The 15,740-nt window shown below is 42.6% G+C and overlaps 1 protein-coding gene across 1 annotated transcript; it reads right to left on the reverse strand.

The window, feature by feature from the left end:
* Positions 1 to 3,895: 3,895 nt before the first annotated feature.
* LOC139433494 (zinc finger protein 664-like) lies at positions 3,896 to 11,235 on the reverse strand. The gene is made up of 2 exons (XM_071202524.1): positions 10,783 to 11,235; positions 3,896 to 5,100 (listed from the first exon to the last, which is right to left on the reverse strand). The coding sequence occupies exons 1-2, from the start codon at positions 10,964 to 10,966 to the stop codon at positions 4,139 to 4,141; spliced, it is 1,146 nt and encodes a 381-aa protein (XP_071058625.1). The 5' UTR covers positions 10,967 to 11,235; the 3' UTR covers positions 3,896 to 4,138.
* Positions 11,236 to 15,740: the final 4,505 nt, after the last annotated feature.

Raw genomic sequence — 15,740 nt, forward strand, 5'->3', positions numbered from 1 at the left:
CGCCCGGCATCCGAACCCGTAGGCTCGGCTGCCGGGCTGACACCGGGCCCCGCCCTGTCTCCCCCGTCCGGAGGAGAGGGAGGATGGGGCTGGGGGAACCACATAGTGATCCGTGAAGGGAGGGGAAGGAGTCGCCTGACTGCTGCCCGCCACTCGGATCCAATAATCAAGGGCTTGGCCAATCATCCCTGGCCGCAGCCGCGAGAGCGTTCGCTCTCTGCTGTCTGTGGGCCAGAGGAAGACGGACACAATGATTGCGCAACACCTGGGGATTGAGAGCCGCGTTTGCTTGCTCCAATCCCCAGCAGGACTCACCTGTATCGTCTGTGTAAAGCCGCTTCCTCCCTGGAGCGAGCCAGCCACAGCCGGTTGTAATTCATATGTCGGCTAACCCCGAGCCCCGCCCTGTCTCCCCCGTCCGGAGGAGAGGGAGAATGGGGCCGGGGGGAAATGTTTGCTTTCTAGTAAACAGCTCTGAAAAGAGCTTGTGCCTGTACAGTGCTTCTGCAACGGAGTGCTGAAGAAAAATGGGAGCAGTTGGACGGGCCATCTTCCTATTTATACGGAAGTGAGGCCGGAGGTGGGGCCCACGTCATAGGTGGGCGTGGATTAAATCTGTCAGTGCTGCACACGTGCAGTGGGATTACCCAATAGCGATAGCCTTAGAGGGCGAAGCCTCATACGAAATAGAACCCCCACTGGTTCAGAACCTTTTTCCTTAAGTGAGACTCTTTTCTTTTCTGACTTTATGGGTATTTGACTTTATATTAAATACATAGCAATAAGAGTGCAGAACATCTAATACTCTTCACTATGAATCCAGAACGATACAACTCAAATAGTATGGATACAGTGAGATGTTTGCATGCATGATGAGCCGATTTGGGCAGAATCCAGCAGAGTGGATCATGCTGTTCATCCTATGTTATCTATATGTAAAGAAAACAGTCTAAATATTTAACATAAAGCTGTGAAACAGTCTCAATAATTGGCAGCACAAATGTAAGGTTTAATTGGAATAAAAGGATACATGTTGAGATAGGAAGTTCTAATATCTTAAGAGAAGAGCTTGAATATAAAAAAATACAAAATACAAACTCTTTTGGCTCCTTCCTGTCTTTCTACTGGGCCTTTCTTGGCTTTGTGCTGGCTATCTTCTAGCTCTATTCAGGGTTTTTGATTTTTTTTATAGCTCTATCCCTGATCATTTTCAGAACCTGAAGGCTCTATACGGACTATCTTCTGGTTCTCCTCTGGATCCAAGTGGAATAATAATTGAGTCATTGAATGCTCATTTCAGTAGATGTAATCAAACAAAGCATAAACGTATTGGACATGGCCTCAACACTAACCACATCACATTCTGTTGAAATAGTCAATTACTAGCCATATTTTACACATTGCTGTTTTGAATCATTAATGTGTGGATGACAGTTTAACTGGATGATGTAACATTTATGCCATCTGCTGTAAAGAAGACGTATCGCTCTGTTGGCGTCATTTAGACAACAAAAACATAGTGAAGCTCTCATTTCATCAACAATCTTTGAGTACAGACACCGTCCTGCAGAGAGCACACAACCCAACAGCACGTCTTTGGTCTAGCACAGGGGTGGCCAACCCGCGGCTCTCGAGCCGCATGCGGGTCTTTGCCTAGTTTCATGCGGCTCTTCAGTTCATATCGAATTGTATATGTGTGGGTTTGGGGGAGAGACACTGACTCTTGACTAGTGTTGCACGGTGTACCGATACTTGAAAGGTACCGCGATACCCTGCCGTTAAAAACGTTACGATTCCTCCGTTTCATTAGTATTGGTACTTTAAGAATGACGGGGGAAAGTACTCCGGTGAGAAAGCGCCGTTTTAATAAGAGCCGTGTGTGTTCCAATCCCCGCACTGCAGCCATGCCTGCAGTCCCGCCCCTCTCAAGCACGCTCAAGTGCCTCCCCTCTCTTGTGCGCGCTAGCTGCCAGAGCATGTGAGAAAACGAGAAGCATGGCTGCAAGTGGGAGTGCAACTGCCGCTGCGCCTCGGCTTGTTGACAAAAAAGACGCCATAAGCGACATTTTTATGTATTTCAGCTATATCTCTGACAGTGAGGGCAAGCCTACGGACACCACGAGGCCTGTCTGTGAGACATGTATTAATTTTATTTAATACGTATTATTGTAATTTATTTCATTTATTGTTCTCATTGTTTAAAAGTTTGTGTTACGGCCCGTCCACACTACAGCGTCGAAAGCTCCAATCTGCCCATTCACTTTCAATGGGGTGACGTCACGTAGCCGCGCTTTTTCGCCGAACTGAATTGTGGGTAGCAGAGCGGTCCGTCTCAGGCAACAGAAGTCGCCGGAGTAGCCAGCGCCAGCCAGCGCCAGCCAATCAAATCCCGTTTCCCAAAATCTGACAGCTGAAGCCGTAGCCAATCAAACCGCGTCTAAGCTGGGAGAGATATCCCACCGTTCATTTCTATATTTAAAAAAAAGTCGGAGGAGAAACTAACTATCGCCGTAGCAAATCACCCGGTTTTGTATGACCAGACCCTCTTCACCTACCGGGATACAAACCGGAGGAACCAGGCATGGAGGGAGGTGGCAGAGACAGTGGGGAAACTGGTAGGTTTTCGCCTGTTTGGGGAGTTTATATATATATTGCTCGCATAAAATCCCCGGGGGTTTTTGCTTTGTATGTCGGGGGCGGGAGATTCATGTGATTGGTTGTTGGTCGTGTTGCTTGAATAAAATCCCCAAGCTCCAGACACGCCCAGCTCCAAGCTATTTTTGAAGCTGTAGTGTGGACGCTCCGTTATGGTTATGGTTCTGGTGTGAAATAAAGCACAATAATTACATTTAAGACTGTTTCCCTTTTTTTAAGAAAAGTATCGAAAAATAATCGGAATCGCAATTCTTGACTTGGTATCGAAACCAAAACGTTGGTATCGTGACAACACTACTCCTGACAGTTAAACCTGATATTTAGTAGGTCTGTTAAGTATTGAATGCTGACAATTCTGACGTAATTTGGCCGTTCAAAGTTGTTTGGGCTCGGATAAAATCGCTCTGTTACTTTCGTCCCGTGTTACTTTCGTCACGGCTCTCCCTACGTGTGTATGTGTGGTGTCAGGTGTCAGTATGAGAGGATGACAGCGCGTCTAATTTTGATGTGGCCCAAGAACCAATCACAATAATACCTGCGATGCAGTGAACCAATCACCTTTGAGGGGGGGGAAACCTATCGTTGATTAAACACTATCCAGTGTTTCTCCTACCATTGTCTTGGAGGGGCGCTGCGAACGGAACCCCGCACCCCCCCTGAAAATCAAGGTGTTTAAAATGAAAAATATATTTATTTTTTTTAAATATATATACAGCACCAAATTGCAAATAATCTATAACTACTGTCACTTTTCACATTGAACATGTGCTCTTTTATTAAATAAACTAAACGCTTTCATTTTAAGTTGTGAGTTTAGTGTTTTTGACCCTAAGAAACACTGATGCATTAATCAATAACAATAATCTCCTCTCTCTGCTCCAGAGGATTGAAAAAATATATATATCCCAATGCCACAAAAATGCATCAGTGACGTGGTTGAAATCTTGTCTCCATATAACAAAATACTGAAACAAGCGGTATCAGTGACTGTGTGTTTGATGTGGCTCTTTGCAGTAACATAGAAACAATGTGGCTCTTAACCTCTGACTGGTTGGCCACCCCTGGTCTAGCATCACTTTACAAAACGTTTATATTAAGACACTAAGACTAGCTGGTCCATTGTAAAGGTCGGTCCACCTTGAATGAGCAGTGGGTGATCAGCAGGTGAAAGGCAGGACACGGGAACTTGGTCCTGAGGAGATGTAATGATTATTAAACAAGAAATAGTCGAGTCAAGGGGTCAAAGAAATGAACATTTGTGATTATTAGTGAATCGGTTGCAGGTGGGTGAAATCAGGCTTAGGGAGTAATGTATTACATGTAACAGCATTAGGTCATCAGGACACAAAATAGACAAATGTATTCCCTTACAGTTACAGAAGCAGCTAACGACCAGCAAAGTTGTGTCTTTTGAAACGATTATGCCATTTAAATCTTTTGTCACAAACATTGCAGCTCTATTCTTCCTCTCCTGTGTGGACTCTCATTGTGACTTTAAATGATCACTCCGTGAAAAAGTGTTCTTACAGACTGTACAGCTGTGTGGTTTCTCTCCTGTGTGGACCCTCATGTGTGACTTTAAATTTCCACTATGTGAAAAAGCTTTCTTACAGACTGTACAGCTGTGTGGTTTCTCTCCTGTGTGAACTCTCATGTGTGACTTTAAATGATCACTCTGTGAAAAAGCTTTCTTACAGACTGTACAGCTGTGTGGTTTCTCTCCTGTGTGGATTCTCATGTGTTCCTTTAAACTTCCACTATGTGAAAAAGCTTTCTTACAGACTGTACAGTTGTGTGGTTTCTCTCCTGTGTGGACTCTCATGTGTTCCTTTAAATTTCCACTCTTTGAAAAAGATTTCTTACAGACTGAGCAGCTAAAGGGTTTCTCTCCTGTGTGGACTCTCATGTGTGACTTTAAACTTCCACTCTGTGCAAAATATTTGGTACAAACTGAGCAGCTGAATGGTTTATTTTCAGCACTAGGTCGTGAATCACTGACAGATTCATGTCTATTTTTCAGTGAGTTTGAGCCTGATGCAGGTTCTCTGGTCTCTTTCCAATCAGCACTGTCTTCAGTGTCAGGTTCAGAAGAGTGTCCAGTGTGGTCCTCAGTCTTTGGTTGTAAACTGCTCTCTGGATCCGAGTTCCTGGCTGGTTCTGGTCTCCGACAGTCATCTCCATCAGCTTCTGTTTCCATGTGTTCAGTTTGTCTTTGATGAGGCTGAGAGGACTGAGGTTTCTCTTCATCATCTTCACTCTTCACAGGGTCAGGAGTGAAAGTCGACTTGGTGATATCAGCCTCCTCCACCTCCTCACTGACCCTGAGTTCCTCCTGTTCCTGCTTAATGTGTGGGGGGGGCTCTGGGTCCTCCTGGTCCAGACTGGTGCTCCACTCCTGCTGGTCAGGGAGAAGCTCTTCTTTAACCACCACCAGCTGCTGGACGTCTGCAGGAAACAGGAAACACACAGTCAGAATAAACTGTTAAGTGTTAGCATTTACAAATCTAATCACCATTACAATGGGAGACATTTTTCAGCCCTAATTAATGCCTTTGTTTTTATATTTTCACATTATCTTTCTTTGTCCACTTAATGTGTATTTTTGTTGTCTCAATTCAACTTATGTAGCCCAGCCCCTTTGAAAATGAAAAAGGGTTTTCTCTTCTGGCGTAGCACAAGCTGCAATAAACAAGGAATTGTATTTGGGATCGTTCACAGATACACTACGCCTACAGTATAGAATTAAAACACTGTTACAAATCAAAATCCTGCATTCAAACCTTATTTAAGTAAAAGTATGCAAGTATCATCAGAACATTCGACGGCACCTTCTTACGTAACAGTAATGATGGTGCAGTAAAATGTTCCCCGTCAATGTTTAATTTATGATGTTTCTTGATTATTTCGTATGTTGCATTTTACTGCTGTACATGTTCAAAGTTGCGCTTGTATAAATGATTATAGATGAGGGAACCTGCTAAATATTGAAATATGTGTGTTTTTTATATACAGTCAAAAGTTTGGACACCTTCTTATTGAATGGTTTGTGTTTATTTTAATTTGTTTCTAATTTGTAGATTAATACTGAAGACATCAAAACTATGAAAGAACACATATGGAATTATCTAGTTAACAAAAAAGTGTTACAAAAATCAAGAATATGATTCTTGGCTTCTCTCAGTCAGCTTCATGAGGTAGACACCTGGAATGGTTTTCAATTAACATGTGCACCTTGTCAAGAGTCAATGTGTGGAATGACTTGCCTTCTTAATGTGTTTGAGACCATCAGTTGTGTTGTGCAGAGGTAGAGTTAGTGCACGGTGGAAAGCCCTATTTGACTGCTGTTGTAATCCATATCATGGCAAGAACGACTCAACCCAGTAAAGAGAAACGACCGTCCGTCCGTCCGTCCATCATCACTTTAAGAATAAAGGTCAGTCGATCCGGAAAATGTCAAGAACTTTGAATGTATCCTCAAGTGCAATCGCAAAAACCATCGAATGCTATGATGAGGCTGGCTCTCATGAGGACCCCCCCGGGAAAGGAAGAGCAAGAGTTACCTCTGCTCAGAGGATCAATACATCAGAGTTACCAGCCTCAGAAACCGCAAATTAAAGTACCTCAGATTAGAGCCCACAGAGATGATCACAGAGCTCAAGGAGCAGACAATCTTAAAGGTCCCATGTCCTGGCCATTTCTACTGATCATAATTCCATTGTTGAGGTCTACTAGAATATATTTACATTGTTCAATGTTCCAAACTCACATTGTTTTTTGTCATACAGCATCTCTGTATAGTATGTGTATTTACTCTCTGTCCTTTAGGCCTTGTTGGAGCTGCTGCCCCCCCCCATGAGCCCACTGTGCTCTGATTGGTCACCTCGCCCACTCTGTTTTGATGAGTCCACCACCATTACAGCGGAACATCAGTGATTATTTTTTACGATGGCGTTTGTTAGCAACCAGAACATGACACCAGTAAGGACAAATAGGTGACAATGCTGCGTGGGTTTGGATGCCGTGTTGAGGGGACGTTGCGGGAATCGCTGCTCCGCCCTTTGAGGCTCAGGGAGCAGACAGTGTGAGCTGGATTACTGGTGTCGTTCCCTGGTTGCTGCGTGGGGTCTGCGAGACAGCACCGCGGCTGAGAAAATATAAGGTTGAGTGAGTGAGTGAGTGAGTGAGTGAGTGAGTGAGTGAGTGAGTGAGTGTGTGTGTGTGTGTGTGTGTGGATGCCAGCGATTATTAGATTTTTCGAATATTCTTTCCAGTCTCCATAATCGAAAATTATTTTTAAAATTCGATTTTATTTATATATTTTTTTTATTATTATTATTTATGTTTTTCTTTTTTTTCCGGGCTTAGTTTCAACCAAAATATAGACTAATGCTAATAATAGTAATAGTATTAATAATGGTAAATGGCCATTGGTCAGACCACCAGTTTGTTTTACTGTAAACTTGGAGGAAGCCAGGAGCGCAGGCTGCGCAGAGTGCAGACTGCTGCACTCTTTGCAGCCTGCACTGCGCTACACACCGACCCCGCCCCCCGCTCTCCGTCACACGTGCGATTGATTTATTGGCGATATACAGAACAGTGAGAACAACACAACTAAAGATGAACAAAGCGGTACGTTCAAAGAAGAGTTCCTCATGGAATTACTTCGAACTGACAAGTGCAAATGAAGTAAAATGCAAGTTTTTTTGAATATATTAATAATCAATTAATATTCGCCAGGGCTGTCCGATTTTCGAATTTGATCATGGTCAGTTTCTGGCATCCCTAGTGCGGAGCTCCGCGGATTTGTCCATTTGGACTTCGTTACGCCCCGGAAGGAAAAAATGGAAAAAGAAAAATCTCCAACGAGGCGTTCTGGGGCAGCATTGAAGTTACGTGCTCCCCTCCAGTCCTCCAGACCTCCTTGCGTATGCCGGATTGCTTGTGTGAGTAAACGGCTGTATTTCAATAAATTATCATTATCAAGTACTGGTTTTTGCGTGTATTATTTGATGTTGCGGGTCTTTCCACGATTCACTACCACGGAGTAGAGGGCGGGTCGTAACAATAGACACATATTTTCTGTTTTAGAGTTTTACTTGCTACAGGGTGTGCTTTGAGGGTTTGTGACTGCAGACCGTTTGCAGAAAAAGCTACATAACACACAAGGGGACGGGTAATAACAGGAAAAGCATGATATGGGACCTTTAACATGCACTGTTCAGAGGAGACTGCGTGAATTAGGCCTTCATGGTCTAATGAACAACAAGAAGAAGAGAATAGTTTGGGCCAAGAAACACAAGGATTGGACTATTGGCCAGAGGAAATCTGTACTTTGGTCTGATGGGTCCAAATTACAGATTTTTGGTTCCAACCTCCGTGTCTTTGTGAGACGCAGAGAAGGTGAGCGGATGGTTTCTGCATGAGTGGTTCCCACCGTGAAGCATGGAGGAGGAGGTGAGATGGTGGGGGGGGGCTTTGCTGGTGTCACTGTTGGTAATTTATTCAGAATTCAAGGCACCCTTAACCAGCATGGCTACCTCAGCATTCTGCAGTAGCCAGCAAAATATAAATCATATTCTGGATTTTTTAACACTTCTTTGTTTACTAGATAATTCTAGTTAATGTGTTATTTTATAGTTTTGATGTGTCCAAACTTTTGACTGCGTCTAATACTAGTGTATATCTCTCTCAAAATATATATTCTGTGTGTATATATATATATATATATCAGGGCTGCACGATTTTGGGAAAAATCTAATTGCGATATTTCTGAAAAATATTGCGATTCGGATTGCGATATTTATTTTTAAGCGACCCAACGGAAGTTTATTGTAAAATACGGCCATAACTCCGGCTAGGAAGGTCGTATCAACGTACTCCCGTCTCTAGCACCCCCGCAGCCCGAGCTACGAGTGAAAGAACTAAACTTACATGAAACTTCCGTTGGGTTGCTTTAAAGTCAAGCTTCAGTTTAAGATTCACCCTGTAATAGAAACATGTGATGGAGCATTGCTAACCTGACTCAGATGGTTCACCAAACCATCTAAAGCTCCATTGGAAGCCATTTGGAAAGGGCAGGCACTTTCAAAAATACTTGGCAGGTGATTGGATCAATCTGTCTATCACCTTCTATAATGGGCCACTTCTGATTGATTAACAATGGCTGGTACATGTTGAGCACAGCACTTCTGATTGGTGTGGTTGACTGACAAATAATAAGAAAGTAAAAAATAATCGCAGGCTTTGCCATTTGATAATCGCATCATTACAAATCGCGATTTCGATTTAAAATCGATTAATCGCTCAGCCCTAATATATATAAAGAATATATTATAAATACATGTTGGCAATAATTGATTGATGAGATTTTACATTAATTTATATTAACGTTTTAATTACTTAATGACCTTTGTACTAGTTCCCCTATTCTTTATCAAGTAACATTTTAGATGTATTTAATTTATTATTGAACATATTTATTGATTGATTTATTTATGAATTATTCTCGTGCCATTTCTATTAATCCAAAGTACTTAAAACTCACTTTTTCTCTTTCACTTTTGTTTAATTATCTATTTATGTATTCATTTATTTAGTTATTTATTCATTTAGTTCTTTATTTTAATATTTATAACATAACATAGGATTTCATAAAGTATTTTTAAAATAGTTTATACATTATTCAAATATAGGAATAGTAGATAGGATTACTTAAAATATAGTATATTTTATTCCCTTTAGACCCTTGCGGTTTATTCTTAAAAACCCTTACCCACCCCCCATTTTCCCTCTGCTGGTCTATGGCCTTGTAGAGGGTAATGGTCCCCACTGCTGGTCAATGGCCTTGTAGAGCGTAACGGTCCCCTCTGCTGGTCTATGGCCTTGTAGAGGGTAACGGGGTACAGAGTCGCTTAGATAAGCGGGGGAGTGCATCTGACGAAGAGATAGGTTGTTGTGCTCCCTATTTCTGTTTATTATCTATATCTAATAGAACTGCTCGGGTCTTGATAGATTGAGTGGGGAAGTTCATGAGATCTTTCTAGAGAGTTATCAGGAATAACTTTTATCCAATGACCTTTTCCCTCTCTGTCTGTGTCTGTGTATTCTCTTGTTCCGATTAACCCAGCCAAATCTTTGTTCTTGTTTTGTATCTATATCTACGCCGGGATCCGGAGGCGAGGCTGATCCTCTTGCTGTAGTCCTGTGTCCTGGATCCTCTATCCTGAGTTCTGGATTAAGTCGTGGACTTCGGGTCGTGGCTGAACCTGTCTCTGCGGTCCTGCCTTGGGTCTCGTCATGCTGCTTCCCCGATGGCTTCCAGAGGATTGTAGCTGACATCCTTGTGGATTCATCTTCTTATTACAGACACATGAATTTCCTAACATTCGGTCTATATGCTGTAAAATGTATTATCTCCTCAATTTACACACGGCATCTATTGCACGTCTGTTCGTCCTGGGAGAGGGATCCCTCCTCTGTTGCTGAGGTTTCTCCCAGCAACAGAGTCTAAGGACATAGGGTCTAAGGACATAGGGTCTAAGGACAGAGGGTGTCGTTTTTCTCATACTGATATTCTGAACAATCTGTGCTGTTGTATTTGCTGTAAAGTGTCTCTACTGTAGGCTATTTTTATTTTATGTACAGCACTTTGGCTCGACCAAACATCGTTTATAAATGTGCTATATAAATAAAACTTGATTTGATTTATTTGCTTTTACACATTTAAAAAGGAAAATGTGAATAAAGAAGCACATTAAAACCAAAGTATCAATGTATGTCACATTTAACCAACTAGTGCCCACATGTATGGATAATATTTAAATCAGTACATTAAATGGCATATTATTCAATCAATCAATTTATTTTGGTAGGTTTGCTCTTCCGTAATACATTTTAATTATTATAATAAAGTACATGTGTCTAATAATACTTACATACTTTTACTTAAATAAGATAAACTTAAAGATATGAAATGCTTTAACTTGTAATGGAGGATTTTCACAGTGTGGTGTTTGCACTTTTACTTACATGCAGCAAGTGCTGATAAAGGGTCTAAAGTGTTATTAATGTGATAATAAAGTGTTACTGAAGAGTGTAAAGTGTTAATTAAGGGTAAAGGGAACAGACCTGCTCTGTGTATCCGAAGCTGAGGCTGTAAAACAGCGTCCAGTAGTTTCTGGAGTCTCTTGTTCTCCTCTTTGGAAAGAGACAGCTCCTCCTCGAGCTCTGCTATCGTTTTTTCAAACAGAGCAAATATCTCTTCAGCAGTGAGTCGCTGCTTCTTCGACGACAGCATTTGGACTTTACTCATGTTTCCTAGATCACCTTTTCCTGCAGACTCCGTTAAACACACTGTTTCTCTCTCCGTCAAACTCTCAATCTGACTAGCGTTGCTAACGTGTTTCCAGCTAGCATGCTAAGCTAACTCAGGACTATAGTCCGAGGTAAACGCTCCAGAAAAAAGAGCACAGAGTCCATTCGGAGGTTTATCCAAACACAGAGATGATGGATCAGTAGAGCTGGAGCTCACACACACTTTCTCAGGAACACAGAGAGAGAGAGAGAACCGTAGCGACGAGACGCCACCTCGATCCAGGTTAGAAAGAGCTGGGAACATTCACTTCCGGTGCGGTTTGAGGACGTCAAAATAAAAGCGGGAAGGATTTCGTCTTTTTGGTTTTAAGAACGATTGGCCTCAGGACGTTGCCTTAACACCTACTACTGGATCAATAATAATAAAACCACTCTTTCAAAACAAAACTATTATAACTAACAGAAAAAATACTCATAAAGGAAAAAGGGAAAATAAATAAACATCATTAAGCAAAACAGGTCGCAGTGCACAAATAAAATATCTGTATAGTGTTAGAAATTAAATTCAATGTGGATATGGCGTAATTTGAATTAAATACACTATTTAATTTAAATCAGTTTTATTCTGAAAAAACCGGAAGTTCACACTAACTATTAACTTAACACTTGTATTCTGAAAATTCTTCATTTCCGGTTAGCATTAGTATGTGGCGAAATGTTACGTTTTCCAACCGTGAATTGAAGGTGAAATGACATGTGATGTTGTACACTAAACACACTGGGATTAACACTCATTTATTGACGCTGAATAACGTTTATCAGGGAATGTTTAAATAACCACAGACACCAGAATTATGTAATTTAGCAACAGAAAAAGGCAGGAATTGCATTGGACCTCTCTGAAGAACCAGCACCTTACCGTGGTAGAGAGGTTTGTGTGCCCTGATTAACCTGGGGGCTGTGTTGTCTGGAACCTTGTGTTCCTGGTAGGGTCTCCCATGGCAAATTGGTCTCAGGCAAGGGGCCAGACTAAGATTGGTTCAAAAGACCTCATGAAAGACGACACAAGAAGTGAGGATACCCGGCCCGAAGGAAGCCAGGGGTCCCCTTCTGGAGCCAGGCCCAGAAGGAGGACTCGTCGGCGAGCGTCTGGTGGCCGGGCTTGGAAACAGCGATGGGGTCGGGTGCGCTGCCAGAAGGGTGGCAGTGAAAGCGGAGGGTCTCGACGGACAAGACCCGGGCGACAGAAGCTGGCTTTGGGGACGTGGAACGTCACCTCTCTGGGGGGGAAGGAGCCGGACGTGGAGCGTTACCAGTTGGATCTGGTTGGGCTCACCTCTACGCACAGCGTCGGCTCTGGAACCTTACTTCTGGATAGGGGTTGGACTCTATTTTTCTCCGGAGTTGCTCAAGGTGTGAGGCGCCGGGCGGGTGTGGGGATACTCACAAGTCCCCGGTTAGGTGCTTCGTTGTTGGAGTTTACCCCAGTGGACGAGAGGGTCGCCTCCCTACGCATGCGAGTTATGGGGGGGGGAACTCTGACTGTTGTGTGTGCTTATTTTGTTCACATTATATATGCTTCCGTTAGGCAATATTATAAGGAATCATTCTGTAAACTTTCATTGTTATTTATCAATCAAGCCTGATGAAATTAATCATCTAAATAAAATTCAAGACTGCCTTAAAGGGAAATGGAAACACTTTTCAAACTGCTTTCCATGCGACAATATTCCCATTAGGAAATGTATTTATCTAGTCTATTTCCAATGTAAACGATCGAGATACGCAAATTTACTTTTTGAAATACGTGCCTAATGACCATGGGCGCTTCCATTGCTCCGGGACTTTTCCAGTGACGTCACTGATTGGGTGCGGCTTCCTGGGCCAAAGCTCAATAACAAACAACATGGCGTGCAATGCACCAGTAGTTGACATTACAAGAAAACGGTCGTCGTCAGGAGTTTATTGTATTGCCCCAGGCTGCACAAATGGATTTTATACAAAGAAGGAAGAAGTACATTTCCATAGGCTGCCACTAAAGGATGAGAAGCTGCTCAAAGTCCAGTCTGGATGCCTGGTTCAACACAAAACATTGGATTTGAAGCCAGGATCTGTTCCCACAATATTCGATTTCTCAACGTATGCAGTCGGGAACACCGACCGTCCCAGCACGTCGGCCGCGCAAGACAATGACAGTGTCAACAAACGTGAAGTTCGAGCCACCAAACGAGTTGCTTCAGCTGCCGAGAGAGAGGTAAATATTGCAGCACTACCAGATTACTAGCTCACACATGTATTTACTGACACAGTGTGACCTTATTAATTAACGCAATCGCGTCCAAACTAAATGGTAGCTATTATTATGACGCACAATAGAGAATTGGGGGTGTTCTATAGCTCAACTAATTAAACTGGCATACACATGCTCATCTGTCGAAAACAGCCCTAAAAAGGCTAGTATTGCTATTGATGGATGGTATTGCAGGACCCAGAGCGCACGGAGCACAGAGCGGACAGCAGATAACGGAATTGCAGTTGTATTGCTTATAGATTATCAGAACATTTCAAAGGGGACACAGCCCCATTGTATATTAACCTATGGATTAACTACATCATCGTTTTTATCGTTGTAATGCCATTGAAGACCAGTTTAGACCAGACAATGAGGAAGGTAAGCCGTTAGCCTGGCGTATGTTAGTACCTAGCGCCACTTGTTTTGATGTACGTTTTTGTGGATAACCTCGCGAGTTTGTATCTTTCAGTGTTGTGGTGGGCACCGTTATATTCTGTGTCTCCTTGCGATCATAAACGATGTGTTGGATGTGCGGCTAGGATAAGTAATAAGGGAGCTATCGGTGCAGTAATAGGTTAGCATTTTCGCTCGGGGCTAATTCAGAGTCTCACGGTTAGCATTGTGTTTTTTGAATTTTTTTATTCCGGATCTTATGCCACTCTATTCGACCGAATCGGTTCATAAGCATAGGCCATGGGATGCCTGGTAACTGTAGATGCTTCCACATCAATGTCATCTCCCGACGAATAGTCAAATTCATCGTTCAAAACGTCGATCTCATTGCAAAATTCCTCCATCGCTGCCATATCTGCTACGTTGTGTTGACTTTTGGTGGAGCGAAAACAAAGCCAGTGACGTCACCATTTGGGACTCCCCTAATGGCGGCGGCCTGGTCCCGGAATTCCCCACCCGGCCGGCGGATAATTAATTTTCTTTTGGCGAGTAATATCATATACAATAAATATTATGATCAATATCCATTGTAAAATGAATAAACTACCGGAATATTATAACTGTAATTGGTGTTTCCTTTCCCCTTTAAGGACTTAAAAACGTGGATGACCTTAAACTTTTTGATGTTAAACACGACCAAAACTGAAGTTATTGTACTTGGCCCGAAGAATCTACGAAACAAATTATCTAAAGATATACTAACTATGGATGGCATTAATTTGGCCTCCAGTGAGACTATAAGGAATCTTGGTGTTATATTTGATCAGGATTTATCCTTTAACGCCCACATAAAATCAATTTCAAGGACCGCCTACTTCCATCTACGTAACATTGCAAAAATCAGGCATATCTTGCCTCAAAACGATGCAGAGAAACTAGTCCATGCATTTGTTACTTCTAGGCTGGATTATTATAACTCTTTATTATCAGGGAGTACCAAGAAGTCAGTCAAGTCGCTTCAGCTGATTCAAAATGCTGCGGCTCGTGTACTAACCAGAGTTAGGAAAAGGGACCACATTACTCCTGTTCTGGCTGCCTTACACTGGCTCCCTATAGAACACAGGATAGAATTTAAAATTCTTCTTCTCGCCTACAAAGCCCTTAATGGGCAGGCGCCATCTTACCTTAAAGAACTCATTATACCCTACTGTCCTACTAGGGCATTGCGTTCCAAGAATGCAGGGTTGTTGGTTGTTCCTAGAATCTCTAAAAGTACAATGGGAGCCAGAGCCTTTTCTTATCAAGCTCCACATTTGTGGAATCAGCTTCCAGTTTGTGTTCGGGCGGCAGACACCCTATCCGTTTTTAAGAGTGCGCTTAAGACCTTCCTTTTTGATAAAGCTTATAGTTAGGGCTGATTAGATTCAGCCCCTAGTTTTGCTGATATAGGCTTAGTTTGTCGGGGGACATCTTACTTCTTCCTTCTCTCTGTCTATACCTGTGTACTCTCATGTTCCGATTAACCCAGCTTCCCCAAATGTCTTTCTTTTTGGTGTCTATACACGCTGGGATCCGGAGTCATGGATGATCCTGCGGTCCTGTGTCCTGGATCGCGAGCGCTGGATCTTGAGTCGTGGCTGTGGTCCTGGATGGATATCCTCGTGGATTCATCTTCCTATTATACACACATGCATTTCCAAACATTTGGACTACCTATGTTGCAAATGTATTATCTTTTCAATTTACACACGGCATATATTGCACGTCTGTCCGTCCTGGGAGAGGGATCCCTCCTCTGTTGCTCTCCCTGAGGTTTCTCCCATTTTTCCCTTTAAACTGGGTTTTCTTTGGAAGTTTTTCCTTGTACGATGTGAGGGTCTAAGGACAGAGGGTGTCGTATTGTCATACTGATATTCTGTATACACTGTGAAGACCACTGAGACAAATGTAACATTTGTGATATTGGGCTATATAAATAAACATTGATTGATTGATTATGCAACCAACAGCAGTTCAGAGTATACGGCCTTCTTGGAGACCCTGGAAAGAGTCCTGTATGGGGCTCCTGAAGGGGACTCTTTAATCT

Source organism: Pseudochaenichthys georgianus, unplaced genomic scaffold (assembly GCF_902827115.2).
Source record: "Pseudochaenichthys georgianus unplaced genomic scaffold, fPseGeo1.2 scaffold_515_arrow_ctg1, whole genome shotgun sequence".
In the NCBI taxonomy this organism is placed as follows: Eukaryota; Metazoa; Chordata; class Actinopteri; order Perciformes; family Channichthyidae; genus Pseudochaenichthys; species Pseudochaenichthys georgianus.

What these genes read in the sequence shown, in the direction of transcription:
- LOC139433494 (XM_071202524.1), bottom strand. Translation starts at nt 10,966, where the DNA reads ATGAGTAAAGTCCAAATGCTGTCGTCGAAGAAGCAGCGACTCACTGCT. An exon ending in GCTTCGGATACACAGAGCAG is followed by an intron (nt 5,101 to 10,782) that starts GTCTGTTCCCTT and finishes TGTTTCCTGCAG; the next exon opens with ACGTCCAGCAGCTGGTGGTG.